This window comes from Protopterus annectens, chromosome 12.part0 (assembly GCF_019279795.1).
Source record: "Protopterus annectens isolate FY-2018-M chromosome 12.part0, PAN1.0, whole genome shotgun sequence".
NCBI classification, from domain to species: domain Eukaryota; kingdom Metazoa; phylum Chordata; order Ceratodontiformes; family Protopteridae; genus Protopterus; species Protopterus annectens.
The window spans coordinates 791,893,378-791,908,927 of NC_056746.1; the positions used below are offsets into that span (position 1 = coordinate 791,893,378).

The following is a 15,550-nucleotide window of genomic DNA, read 5'->3' on the forward strand; positions in this document are numbered from 1 at the left end:
TGAGAAGTAGATGCCAAACAGGAGTGGACCCAGGACTGAGGCCTGTGGGACTCCACTCATGATTGGTCGACAGTCTGACTTGCAATCCACAACTTTCACTCTCTGGGTCCTGTCTGTGAGCCAATTTGCAACCCACCTAGTGATGTAAGGGCTGATGCCTAGTTGATGAGTTTATCAATGATACCTGAGTGGTGAATGGTATCAAAGGCCGCGGCCAGGTCAAGTTAGGCTGTATGCACTGCCTTACCCTCATCCACAGCCTTGGTGACTGCCTTGAAGACGTCAACCAGGTTCAGCAGGCAGGATCTCCCCTTGACAAAGCCAAGCTGTGTGGGGTCAAGAGTTTGGAGTTTGCCTATATCTTTGTTAAGCAGGTCTATGATGATGTGCTCCATAGCTTTGCATACAAGACTCATCAGGCTAATGGGGCAATAGCTCCCAGGGTCTGCAGTTGCTCCCCCTTTATGAAGTGGAAAACTGTAACAGTGCACCATTTGTTATGACATAGCCTGAGGTAAGGCTGTGATTGAACAGGGCACATAGATGTAGTGCCAGTTCATTCTGTAGCTCATGTAGGACACAGCCAGGGATATTATCAGGTCCCATGGATGATGTATTCTTGGCTTTGGACAATGCAGCTTTTACATGTGTCGCAGAAATGGTGGGTACCAGGCTTTCTTCTGGTATTGTGATAGGGCCCTTGGGGGGTAAAGTTGTCACTGAATCTGTTAGCCAGTATGTTGGCAATATCTGTTGGCTCAGTATAGGAGGTTCCATTGTGCAATAACTCAGAACAAATCTGGGTATTGCCTTGGAGGTTTTTGATATTGCTATAGAAGGCTTTGTGGCTGTTTTTGGTGTCAGCCGCAATTTTGCCTTCATAGCTAACTTTAGAGGATTTGATAAGGGATCTCAGGTTTTTGTTGAGACTGCTTAGCTGCCTGTTTAGCTTGGTCAGGAGCTTTTAGTATAAATGGCTTTGTTCATCCTATACTTGTCCAAGATTTTTTCTCTTTTGTTGTATAAACGATAGATAGTATAATTCCACCAGGGTGGCTTGTCTTTTGAGTTTATCTTATTCTTAATATGAGTGGTCACAGTTTGCTCTCTACAGCTATCAGTGTGTCTATGCAGAGATTTTGTGAATAGCTTAGCATATGCTATGGTGTTTACTGGGTTTGGGGGTGCTTGGAATTTAGTCAAAGTGTTGCTTAGTAGAAGCAGTTGGCCTTGGAGTAATTCCTATATGTGTTTGGTTTCACTGAATCCCAGGATTTAATTTTTATTTCAAGCAATACTGCCTTATAGTCAGATCTGATATGTGAAGACATTACATTGGGTGAGGAACACTGACCCCCATGTTTGTGAGTACAAAGTCAAGAATGTTTGTACTCCAGTATGCGGATGTGCCAGCTGTTCCAGAATGATGGTATTAACAAAGTGTAGGAATCTCTGGGCTTGTGCATTAGAAGTGGTGTAGGATTCCCAGTCTATAGAAGGGTAGTTGAGATCTCCCATGAATATCATATTGGATTGAACAGTAAGGGACTCTAGTACATTGAGATAGGTAGTATGGGTTTCCTGAGACATGAATGAGGACCTATAGGTTGCAAGGATATGGTACAACTCCCTGTGTTTGCTGAGTTGCACATGTATGAGTTCCAGTGGGTCACACACTTTAACTAGTCTGGATGTGATGCTAGTTTTAATATAGACTGAGACTCCTTCACCTTTAGTTCCCTCCTGTGCAGTAGCTGGTGAAAAGGTGGGAAAGGCATTATAACCTTGCATTGCTAGGGTACTTTCTGGGGTACACTCCATGACTTTAAACCATGTCTCTGTTACTACACAGAGGAAAGCTTGCAGGGAATGGAGTTTCTTGTTAAGACTTCTAGTACTGAACAGTTCCACCTTCAGATATTCCTTTGTAGGTTCACTTAAGTCGGTAGGTTTATTAGTTCAGTATTGTCTAAAAAAGGCACTATAGGGTGGAAAAAGTATTTGCCAATATCTAAAAGCCCAGTGGGGACAAGTGCATGCCATCCCTGGTAAAGCAGCCTAGTCTGTCAACTGTGTCTTTCCAGGCCATTAAATATACCGCCTTGGACTGATACTAGAAGCTAAGCCATCAATCATTTTCTGTTAGTAATGTGACATCATCCTTGAAGAAGGTAGTATGCTGGTCAGTGCAAAGCAAAGAGTGCACTTTTGAAAGAATGACCATATCAATGTGTTACAGAGAAGATGTTTGTGTTAAACCTGTGATAAAGTGATGGAGGAGTTCTCGCTCAGCTTAAATGTTTCTTCTGAGTAGAAGTGACAAAGCAATGTGTTGTTGAAGCCATACTTACTTGACACTAGAGTCACTCACATGCGCACATACACACACACACAGAGGTTCGCCAGTGTTGGATTAGAAGCACTTAGCTATCGAGTTACACAGACTAGAAAACATATTATCAACTGCAAGCATTGCAGGAGAAATCAGATGTCTACACAGACTGCAATTTCAAAAGGATGACCTAATCACAGTGTTGCAGAGTAGATGTTTGTGATAAAAGTTAAAGAATTTGATGGGGGAACATTCTCCTGGGTTAAATGTTTCTCCTGACTGGAATTATGTACATCAGATGTGTAGGCTAATGCAGTCCTACCTGGCAATGAGCTCTGTCAGTGCTGTATTCAAACACCTATCTATCTATCCATCTATCTATCTATCTATCTATCTATCTATCTATCTATCTATCTATCTATCTATCTATCTATCTATCCATCCATCCATCCATCCATCCATCCATCCATCCATCCATCCATCTATCCATCTATCTATCTATCTGTCTGTCTGTCTGTCTGTCTGTCTATCTATCTATCTATCTATCTATCTATCTATCTATCTATCTGTCTGTCTGTCTCTATCTGTCTCTATCTATCTATCTATCTATCTATCCATCCATCCATCTATCTATATCTATCTATCTACCTATCTATTTGCACAATGTAGAAAACACAGTATTAACTGCATGTGCCACAGGAGAAGTCTGACTTTAAATGTTTGAAAATGGACATCTGCAAGTATTATTACATCAGTGTGTTGCAGATAGCACTGCCACCTATCTTTTTCCGGACTATCCAGAAATCAAACTGATTGTCCAGTAGTCCAGAAAACACTGCACAAACTCCAATATTCTATTTCTAAAAAAGAACCAGACTATCCAAATTTGTTAAATCTCCAGATTTACTATGCTTTTTTTTTTTTTTTTACAAAAAGCATAATAAATCTACAGAAAAAAATGCACCGTGAATGGAAAAAGAGGGTGTTCCTCCCTCATCTGACATGATGATGATGATGCCATGAAATGGGTGGGGTGTGGATGGGGCATGGGTATAGTTATGGGAGGTCCAAAGGTGTGGCCTAAGTCCAGTTTTAGCCACAACAAAAGGTGGCAACCCTAGTTACAGAAAATCTAGTGGGCAACACAGGTTTTGGTGAAAAGGCATTGTCTTGACAAACACGAGTAACAGCAATGTGCTGATCACAGATAATTACACAATGCTCAGATACATTATCTATCCTGTCATTCATGTACATTGTGGTAGTGTGAGTGACATGCACCTATTTCACAGTATTGTGTTTTAATGACAATCACACTTGTGAAACAGATGATTGACAGCCAAGCATTTGTGAATGTTCATCTTGGGATGATTGTACTCATCCATTAATTATTTGTTGTACAGTTTTCAATTGCATTTGGTCATGCAGAGACAAAGCACATTATAAATACAAACAGATAGGTCAGAAATATGACACTGAATAGGTTCCACACCACTGTAATATCATTTCCCAGTGTAAGTGTTGGAGTGCAGACATAGCTTTACAGAATGAAGTGTTCAGTCAGCATCACAGTGAAATGCACATATCTTGAAAAAATAGTCTATTAGCACAAACAAAAGTAATACAAGCCACTCACATTACTTCATCCTTCAAAATCTCTCCCTGAAGTACACCACTGACAGGCTCATTTGCATGACTGATGGCAAAGTATGAGCACGTGTAATTACATTAGAAAGTTTTATACTTAGAACAGGAATTAAACCAAAGTCTGAGGTGCATCATGCCAACATACATGCACATTAGGAGTATAGCTATACAAACAGGTCTGATTCTGATGAAATTAAGAACATATATGTTAATGTTTTATATGTCATGATTTACACTTTTGTTGATACTTGTTGCACATGATTCATTATATGGATGATACAGGTGTGTAGCTACACAGTCCTGTATTTGGTGCCTGTCCATGTATATGAAGCATGTTGTAGTTGGTGTTATGTAATTGTATGTGATGGCATGATATGACTGAGTAATGAAGGCAATATGTGTATAGCAGACATATATGTGACATAGTTAATTTAGTTCAGTAAATGGGTTGAAATGAAACCACATTGATCCTACCACCTTATTTGCAGATAGCAACAATATTGTCCACATGTGCCTATTGCACTATGCTTGTAAGCATGTGAAACCTTGATTGTACCTAATATCCTGCAGTAATTTCTGAGAAGATATGTGCATATCGTGAATGATTATGAAACACATAAGGAACCAAACATCCCAGCAATGATATTTTGCAACATAGCACAGATTGAATATTTTTGCCGTGGTGGCCTGGTCATACTGCAGGGCACCACGTGATGTATCTAGACACCAGAACATTGATTTGATCAAGCCAAATACATGTTCTGTAATATTCCTAGTTTGAACATGGGGGTTTTAGTATTTTTTTCAGTGGGATTGTGTGGGTTTCTCATAGGTGTCATGAGCCTTTACATAAAGTTCTAAGTATACCTACAAATGTGGAGACTATAGATGGTCTAAATTTATGTCTGGCAGTCTCTGTTTTGTCCACCTGCAGCACTGCTTTATATTTGCTATTGACTTCAGTGAATTTAGGTTTACTTATTCTTCTACTTTAGGTAGTTTATGTGGCATCCTGTCTGACATGTTTAGCTTTTTATGTTGGAAAAACAGGGAGGCAATTCAGCAAGTGTGTATCGGATCATTTTTATTCAATTATAAGGAAGAACATTCATCCACCTGATGCAATTTTGAAAGATATACTTTTCTGTGTTGGAGAAAGTGTATGGAAAAAAGAGTAGGGAAGATTTAGTATTGATGCTGAGTAACAAAGAACAATGGCAAATCAGAATGACAACAAATATTTCCCAGGGTTGAATGAACACATCAGTATTAAGACAATTTTAAAGGCCAGGAGGTTGAAGGGGTTACATTATTGAATGTAGTGATGTCACAATTAATTGTAATTGATGATAAATCAATTGCTTTTAAAAACACAGAGACTGGATGGCCAAAAAATGTACTCACATATATCAAGTCTAAGATGGCCATTTCTCAGAATATTCACATTTCTCCATGGTATGGCAATCTTGTAGTTGATATATATAAGTTTGGGATGTGGGGGGCCTTGCACCCCCCCCCAAAAAAAAAGAAGGGGAAAAGCGATATTTGAGATTTTATATTCTCCTGAGTTTTCAATCTTTTTTTTTTTTTTGGTCTGTTGGCACTCCTCATTATGAGTTTCAATATTTCTATAGGGCGCCATAAAACACACAAAGTGTAAATATTAAGTTTTATCTTTTGTTTGATTATACCATCCTAAGAAATGTAAACAAGCCAAGCTAGAGCTGTTTCTCCTTGGATTCTAATGGGAAAATTCCAATAAAATCCATCAAGCGAAAAATAAAACAAACACATAACCGAATTACATAATATCCTGAAATTAAGAAATCAAGCAGTTTCATTCATTCACTACAAAGAAAAAATAAACTAATCAAACATGTAAGAACGTAAAATACCCACCACTGGTGAACCATAACAGAATGATTTAAAACCTAGAAGCGGCAAAAGCTTGCATTTCAGTTATCTGCATGCAGCTTCTTTGAGACTTTTTGGCAGTTACATGCAATGTGTCTCACCATATATTATATTAGGTTTCATTAAACACTTTTTAAGAAAGTGAAAAATACAGATTGTGTCTGTAAACTGCTGGTGGAAAGGGGATTTGAACAGAAACAGTGTGTCAAACAATATTATTGTTCAAGCCCAGACTATACCACTTATCTAGATGTTACCTTGATAAAGAGGTTCATGAAGTCTTGAAATACTAACGATGCTTGAAGGAGTCTGCTTTTATATAGTAATTTCTCATTTATTTCTTCTGAAGTTTGCTGTTTATTTTTATTTTTTCATGGATGTTATAGCTGTAAATCTTTACTTTTAAGCATAGAATAATGCAAATATTTTTAAAGATCAATTTGAAATTCTTCTGTAATGATTAATTGTTAACATCTGCCCTCCTTTTTATGCAAATAAACAGAGTTTTGAAAGTATTCTTGTCACGGACTGCACAGAGGATTCCCTACATGACCAGCTGGCGTGTGATGAGGATGCTGGGAATTATTCTTCTGATTGTTATATGGTTTCTGATTGCCTGGACATCTGCTGTCTTCCAGAACATGGACCGTAATGTTCCTCTAATTATCCAGGGAAAATCAATTGACAACTATAGATTCAATATGTGCATTATGGAGCGATGGGATTATATGATGGCTATTGGTATGTACACATTTTGATTTTGAATGCACTATGTATCCTGAATAAAATGATGTTATTTGATGTTTAAAACAATAACATTCTATCTAAATTTACTAGATCTCTAAATGTTCCATGCCTTAGGATTTAAAAGAAGGTTGTTAAGAAACTTTAAGTACATTTGGTCATTCTTGTGTAATTTCTAACTACTGTGGAGAGTTAATTTTTTCAGCAATCACAACATGGGGTGCCAGCTCTGTCCAGTGGGGAAATGAAGAACCTAGCTAAACCGCTCAATACCCAGACTTGTTTATTAATTGAATCACTGGAGGTGATGGCAGGTGAGAGACGGTGATGCTTGTGTACTCATCACAGGGGAAGGGCTGATTCAAATTCCATTGCAGGAGTAATATCAGGGGGATAGCTCAAGTGTTGTGTTTTCTATGAAATGGGTAAGGCATTGGGGTGCAAGCCTGACAAACAGCACTGTATTCAAGCATAGCAAATGGGCAGAAACACTCACCCTTATTTGGGCTGGTTCATAGGTGTTTACTAGGCTAATAACCGCAAGGGCCTTTTTAAGTCAAGCCAGCCATTGATTGCCATATCTCTGACAAGGTCTGATACCCATGATAAGTGCAAGCAGGGGTTTGGGAGATGAAACATCTACAAGCAGGGTCCTGGGAGATGAACCATTTACAGGATGCCTGGGTCCATTAAAGACATAAGTACCAAGCCAGGGATGAATTTCCTGTTCCCCATCCAATTATCCAAGTTGCACTTGAATTGAGTTAGGGAGAAACTCTATTTCACATGGATGGAGAGCCTCTTCCAGAGATGGGGTAGTCTCTGGGATAGATACCTGTCTCTTCAATAGATTCTATTTATATCACAGGCAAGGTTTAATTCTTTAGAACAGGTATTTCTGGTGCTGCTTGTTTTGTGGACATGCAGGAGGTCCCTTAAAGTGGGGGTCTGACAATGTCCTGTATGCCAGGCATAGATCTCTCCTCAAAAGCCTGTAGGAGACAGAATACAGGGATAGGGCCTTGAGATGGTCTACATAGGACATTTTACTTAAGTCCTGTATTCTTTTAGTGAGGAACCTCTGCGGACGTTCCAACTGTTGGATATGCCTGGGTAGGTGCATACTAAAGGGGGCATTGCACTCAATGATAGGTCTGATGAATGCTTAATACAGTGGAACAATGACTTCCTTGGAGTTAGACACCATACCTTATTTTATAAGTTGCGCAACATAGAATGAGGTGTGTTGTTAATACGATAGTTACCAAGGGTGGATGACTTCCTGAAGGATACTATTATGCATTTCTTGGCATTTAGTTTTTGTCAATGGATCTGACACTAGTTGTTTGTCTGTGTCTGCCCCTCCTGGAGAACTTTTGTGTCAGTGTGGGATTAAGTGACAACTCCTAATTTGAAATCATCTGCAAACTTAGTCAGCCAGAGACCATTGACATTGTCCTTGACTTCAGAAAAGTAAATGCCAAAAAGGAGCGGTCAAACTACTTATCCTTGAGAGACTCCATTTGTGACTGCCCTCTTTGTAGAGGTGGACTCCCCAATTCTAACTTCCTGGGTCCTGTCTGTGATCCAGTTGGCTATCCACCAGGTGACGTATGAATTTATACCTTACCTCTTGAGTTTGTCAACAATGCCTGAGTGGGGTATTGGCCAGGTCAAGGTAGGCAGTGTGACCCATTTTGCCCTCATCCATTGCTTTGGTGACCTTCTCAAAGAAGTCCAGCAGGTTGAGTAGGCATGATCTGCCCTTGACAAAAGCAAACTGGGTTAGGCCCAGTGTCTGGAATTTTACTATATCACTATTGAGCATTTCCATGATAATTCTTTCCATGGCTTTACATATAAGACTAGTGATACTTATGGGTCTGTAGTTTCCAGAGTCTGTAGATGGCCCATCTTTGTGCAGAGGGATGACTGTTGCTGTTCTCCATTCATGAGGCACAAAGCCTGTTTGGAGGATACAGATAAATAGCAATTCTAGAGGCCATGATAGGTCATGTTTCATGCTATTTAGAAGGCATTCTGGAATATTTTTGGGACCACTGATGCAGTGTTCTTGGCCTTAGAGAGAGCATTATGAACCAGTTCCCTAGTGATAGGAGGGGGAATTATGTCTGATGGTATTTCCTGAGGGAAGTTTGAGGACGAGGGAGAGGCAAAGTTGGAGCTGAATTTATTGGCCAGTAGGTTCACTATAACTGCTGTCTCAGTATAGGTGGCTACATTTGCAATGAGCTCTGCACACAATTGTGTATAGCCTTTGAGGTTGCGAACATAGCTAAAAATGCCACTTGGTTGTCCTTGGACTGGGATGCCAAATTTACCTCAAATTTGCCTTTGGTAGACTTTACTTGTCTTCTGAGTTACTTGTTTAGTTTGATGAGAGTGTTTTTATCATGCTGGGTGCTGCACCTCCTAATTATTGTCATGATTTTCTTCCTTCTGTTATACAGCTTATTAATTTTTTGATTCCAACAGGGTGGCTTTTTTGAGTTAGTTCTGTACTTCTTCCTGGTGGGTACAGCTCCCTCTAGGCAGCTATTAATATGTTTGCACAGAGTTTCTGTGAACGGTTCTTTATAGGCAGCAGTGTTCTCAGGGTCTATGGGGGCTTGGAATTTTTCCAGGTTATAACTTAATAGCAGATGGTTAGCCTTAGAGTCATTCCTGAATATTTCAGGGTTCAGCTGGGGGTCCAGGTTTTATTTTTACTTCAAAGGAGACCATTTTGTGGTGTGACCTTACCAGGGAAGACATTACAGTAGTGGGACGCAGCACTCTTTGATATTAGTGAGGACCAGATCCAGTGTGGTTGCACCCCTGGTTGGTGTATTGACTATCTGGTCCAGGGAGTTTATGGTTACAAAATTCAGGAATCTCGTGCCTGTACATTTGGTGTCATATAAGATTCCCAGTTAATAGTGGGACAATTAAATTTTCTCATGAATATGGTATTGGGTTGGATAGTGAGTATTTTTAATAAGTTTAAATACATGTTATGGTTATCCTGGGTCATAGACGGGAGCCTATAGCTTGCAAGGAAGTGGTATTGGATTTTGCCTATGGTGATTTGAACATGTATACCTCAAGTGCATTGTTCTGTTTCACCAGCCTTGAGGTATATGTATTTTTGATGTAATGAGAGACACCTCACCTTTAGTCCCTGTCTACATAGTAGATAGTTTAAATATGTGGAAGACATTATATCCTTGCACTGTTGGTATGCTCTCCTCAGCTTTACACCATGTCTCAGTGACCATACAGACATCAGCATTCTCTAGGGTAAAGAGAGTTTAGGGAGTGCAATTTTTGTTTAAACTCCTAGCATTGAGCTGTAACACCTTTAGATTTTCTTGGCTTTGATTTGCTATGTCAGAAGTACTTTCAGTTTGGCATTGCCTAAAAAAATGCACTATGGGGAGGATAATGTTCTAGATAATATTTAAAGTCTAGAGGGGAGAGATGCGGACATTCCCTGGCAAAGCAGTATGGGTTGTTGACCATCTCCTTCCATGCTGATAAATATTGCACTCCCGTAGAATGACACCAGAAACTAAGCCAATTATTAAAGTCAATCATCTTTTGTTCATATTGGTTGTAGAAGATTCTGCACTTTGCCATCTAGGCAGACACAGGGCATTAACAGCACATAAAAAGTCCCTAACACTCACTGGATAAAGAATACAGGTCTCAGCTCTTGTCTTCCTTGCACAATGTCCCTGCACACTGGAAAGCAGTTGGGAGGACTGAGCTTATGAGGATGGAGGCTCAAAGGTCCTGGATAGGAACCAACATAAAAACGAAAGTAATGATAATAACAATATAACAATAACAATAATATTAATCACAGCCGCGCTATCATGCAGTCATCATAATAACATGATACCTTTATCTAGAAATATTTTATCTGCTTTATGTGTGAGATATGGATAACTAGGATAAACTGATCTTTGTGAAGTATAAAAGAAAAATACATGTAATGTAGAACTGCTCATAGCTGAGCACATATTTCAAGACTAAAAAAGTAAATAAAAAAATTAATTTTTCATATGCTATTTGCACTGTTTTTCTACTGCATTAAATGCAGAGATGTTCAGATGGTCTGTATGGCTACTTCTAGGACTCTGATATAAGCAAAAGTTATTCAAAATGCGTTCTGTTTATTTGCTGTTTTATTAACTGGGTAAGGCTGACTGATGAAGTGCCTTTTATCCTTAACAGCACTAGAAAGGGAAATCAACTAACATGACTTGTTTCAGTAATAAAACATACAAATAGATGTTATGGGATTCATAAGACATGTTCACAATTCATAGGTTCATAGGTTAATAGGTTGATACTAGGCTATCTGCCCTAGGGCATTTATAAGCCTAGCCAGAGTGTGTTTGGCTTTCACCTCCGTTTTAGATTAGTTAAGGTCACAGAAGATAGCCCTTTTAAAGTTAGTTTACTGTGCCTCTGTCTAGCAAGGACACAGAACAGATCCCAGGGGTAAACGTACAATCCCCCATCCACCTGTCAAGATTTCTCTTGAAAAGGGTCAGTGAGGGGCTCTGCCTAACATGGATTGGGATCCTGTTCCAGAGTGAGGGGAGCCTCTGGGATATGAATCTGTCCCTCCAGCATGTCCTATTTATTGCCGTGCTGAGGTTTAAGTCCCTGGAGCATGTAGCTCTAAGGGATTTGGATTTCCTGAGGTGGAGCATGTCCATTAATTCTGGGTTGGACATGGCTTTATACGTCAGGCATAGGTCGCCTCTGAGTAGGCGGTAAGCAACTGAGTAGAGCTGGAGTTTCTTTAGCTGAACTGCATAGGACATCTGTTTGAGGCCCTTGATCCTCTTGGTGAGGTACTTTTGGGGTCTCTCCAGTTGCTGCAGGTGTCGGAGAAGGTACATCCCCAAGGGGGCATTGTATTCAATTATGGGCCTGATGAGTGATGAGTAGAGGGGCACAATGACCTCTCTTGATCTAAATGTGAACCCTTTCATGATAAGTGGGCTATATAGAAGGTCTTTCTAACCAGTTTGGCAGCGTGATTGTCAAAGGAGAGATTACTATCTACTTGGGTCCCCAAATCCCTAATTACTTCTTCCGTGCTTAATGGATTACCACCTATGTGGTAATTTGTGGGCACTTTGTTTTTCCCAAAGGGGATGACTATGCACTTTTTGGCATTTAGCTTGAGGCCATGGCTCTGGCACCAGGTATCCATCTCTGTGAGACCTTTTTGGAGGATGCTTGTGTCAGCTGGAGAGTCGATTATGGCTCCCATTTTGTTTTTCTTAATTTTATTTATTCGTTTATTTAATATTTTTTGTTGACATTTGTTTACTGGGAAAGTCTGACTGAGGTAATATTCCATTTTTGAGGAGGACTGGGAAGAAAAACTGCACATTGACAAGTTAAAGTTATTACAAAACCTAATATAGACGAACAATATATGAGCACAGTAAAAATTCAGCTTCAGCTCATAGAGTGTGAACCTATACAGACAGTACAAATATTTGGACAGATATAACAAGTTGAAAAGGAAAATTGACAATATTTAAAAGTATTCACAAGATGCAGTTTGTAGAGATGACATTAAACACTCTGAGTACACTCTTTGAAATGACTAATGCAGCCTAGGCAAAATTATATTTGTCCTTATCTAACAAATAGATTGACTATGTTCAGAGAGGAGGAATTAGTAAAAGGTATGCTGGAGGTAGAAGGACAGAGGGATTAGTTCAGCCTGGAGTAGTGCAGGATCCAAGCCCAGTCTCATTTAGCTAGCCTTTTATTAGCTGTTTGAAGTTGAAGAGGTTAGAGGTAGTTCTAATATGCAGAGGAATAGAAATACATTTCTAAGCAATAGATTACAAGTAGAGACTTTGGCCATTGGATTTGTAGAGTTTATGTATGCTGAGAAGATGATGCTCATTAGATTGAAGTTGTCTTTTCAGGTGGTAGGAATGGAGAATATGAGTAGAACCAGGGCAGTCATTGGCTTTCTGAATAATGTATGCTGGGAAAAGCTGTATGTAATCTAAGTGGTGAGGCAGTTTGAGCCAATTCATAGACGTAAGGGTAACAGAGTAGTGGCAGCAGTATTGTTTGTTGGTGGCACATTATTTTTAACTGTAGTCTGAAGGATGGTTAGGAGAAGGTAGTTAGTGGTAAGAGTGGTTTTGGTGGCGTTGCTAAGGAGGATTTTATGCATGTAGAGCATTCCTAATATTTGATGAGTAGTTTTACATTATTTTGAACATGCAGGTCAAGTTTAAGATTATCATCTATAATCATTACAAGAGGTTTTATACATGGGAGGCTACTTCAATTTCAATTTTGTTTCGTGAAAAGATTTTGAAATTTGCTTTATCAGGCATCAAACCTCTCAACTGTTCAGATTTTCACAGAATATCTGGACTTTTGTTTCATATTTTTGATCTGTTCATTATACAGTTTGTGGTTTTCTGGCAAATCTCCGAGGACTGAAGTCATTAATTAATGGCATACATTTCAGTGTCAGACTTCATATCCTTCAGAAAATGTATGCTAATACAAATCCACTTATTCTAGCAACTTTCTAAGTTTATAAGAGCATTATTAAGTTTATAAGAGCATTATTTAAAATCTGTCTTTATTTTGGACCCTTTCCCCTCAATTATTTAAGGATTTGTCAAGATTTCTTCCACTAAGAGGTTGAGAGGTATATCAGACATGAATGATTTCAGGAAAATAGCAGTAATTTTGTTACTTTAGGGTTGAGCAGTTGCTGAGCATTATGAAGTCATTTCTCAACTGAGGAAAAAGCTTATTGCATAAAATGGATGAGTTAAGGCAGATTATTAGATGCACATATAAGCATGGAATCATCAGAAAGTTTTATAAGAGAGGCTGGACCTATGAAGGTATAGAGGTCAATAATAAAGATGTTAAAGTGGAGGGGACCAAGCATAGAGCCTTAAGGTACATGAGTGGAGATTTGCAGTTAGGGGGTGTATAAATATTTGAGAATTGATGAAGGGTCAACAATAAAACATGAACAAATGTGAATAAAACTTAGTAAGGAGTACTTTAGAAGATTTAAATTAATCCTGAAAACACAGTTGACATCTAGAAACAAAATCCAAGCTATAAACCAATTTCCTTTTCCTGTCCTAACTTACAGTTTTGGAGTGATTGACTGGCCCCAAAATGTTAGATAGGAAAACAAGAAAATGCTTCATGCTCACCAAATGATTTATAAAAATCAGTGCATACCAAGATTATATATTCCCTGTTCTGAAGGAGGGATGGGCCTCCTTGAAATTGATTACATGTACGGATCTGCAATCATAGGACTCCACACATATCTGCTGACCTCACAAGAACCAAAAGTAGCGAAAGTTTTGAAACATGAGGAGAATAAATCTAAGATGGCTTCCCTACTTAGGCTAGCAGAAGCAGGAATGGAAACCAAACCACAAGTGAATAAAAATCAGGCGGCAACAGAATGTGCCAAAATACAAAAGAAAGAATATAAGCTGAAGGACCAGATGAGAAGGAAAGAAATGTGGAAAACTCATAAATATAGTTGTAAGTATAGAAAACTTCTGGAAGGACCTCATGTTGATCAGGAATGAATGCAGGAATGGTTAAGGAGAGGTGAATTCAAACCAAGAGATGAAAGATTAATATTGGTGGCATAAGATAGTGGACTACATATATGTTGGCTTACAAAGTCCATTGAACATGTGATAGAAACAAATGTAGGTTTTGTAAAACAGAATTGGAAATAGTTGCGCACCTCATTGCTGGTCGAGACATACTAATGGGAGAAGGACTGTATACTCAAAGGCATAATATTGTAGCGAGACTGTTACACTGGGGAATCTGCAAACATTATGATATTAAAGTGGCTGAAAAACACTGGAAACATGAGCCATAAAGCATCATAGAAAATGATGAAGTCCACATCACATGGGATCACCCATTGCCAACAGTTCAAAAGATAGATGCTAGAAAACCAGATATAGTGGTCCAAGAAAAGAAGACAAAAGTAGCATTGATCATCAAAATCACCATACCAGTGACTACAAGTGTCCTGCATACAGAGAGACACATAGTCATAAAATACCAGGGATTTGCAAGCAGAAATGAGAGCAATGTGGAAGAAAGATACCCAGATAGTTCCAACAGTAGTAGGAGCAACGGGTCTTATAAAAGAGTCTACAATCATATTTAGATATGTTACCAATACATGTAACTCCATACGATTTGCAGAAGGAGTCATTATTGGGCATATTGCAGGTGCTGCACTTTTGACTGACATCAAAGAGTGAAACAATACTAAATTAATGAAATTTAATTGTACTTTGACTTAGGAATGGGGTCTATTCTGTCATGATATTACAAACCCAAATGATTTGGAGAAATTAAAAAATTAGGGATCAAGAGAGAAAGTGAGGGGTTATGCTGCCATTTTACAGACTTGATCCTGTCAGTTAAATAGCTATTGACCCACAATAATGAAGAAGATGGTCCAAGCTGAGACAGTTTATACATGAGTTCAGGGTGAGAAACTGTATCAAAGGCTATTGGCAAGTGAAGGAACAGGAGGGAAGCATGTTTGCCTGCGCTCCTGTATTTTATAGTGTCCGTGAATGACAGGAGGGCAGTAGTTGCACTGTGTGTTAGGGTGAAGCAATATTGAGTGGATGCTAAGAGCCATCCTTGTAGGAGAGAGAGGAGGCATTGCTTATAAATATAGGTTTCAAGACTTTTGAGAGAGGTGACAATATTGCAATTGGGTGGAATTAAGCGCCATCAGCAGAGATGCCACCTTTACAGAGAATGATAATATAGGATGTTTTTTTCCATAGTGAGGGTACATATGATTCAGCTATTGATCTATTGATAAGAATAGAG

At 39.0% G+C, this 15,550-nt stretch overlaps 1 protein-coding gene across 1 annotated transcript in view; it reads left to right on the forward strand.

The window, feature by feature from the left end:
• The window catches only part of LOC122816214 (probable G-protein coupled receptor 158), an 843,176-nt gene that overhangs the window by 493,681 nt on the left and 333,945 nt on the right, over nt 1-15,550 (forward strand). The window contains exon 5 of the mRNA XM_044088960.1: nt 6,396-6,634. Within this exon, the coding sequence (XP_043944895.1) occupies nt 6,396-6,634 (239 nt within the window). The remainder of the gene's footprint in view (nt 1-6,395; nt 6,635-15,550) is intronic.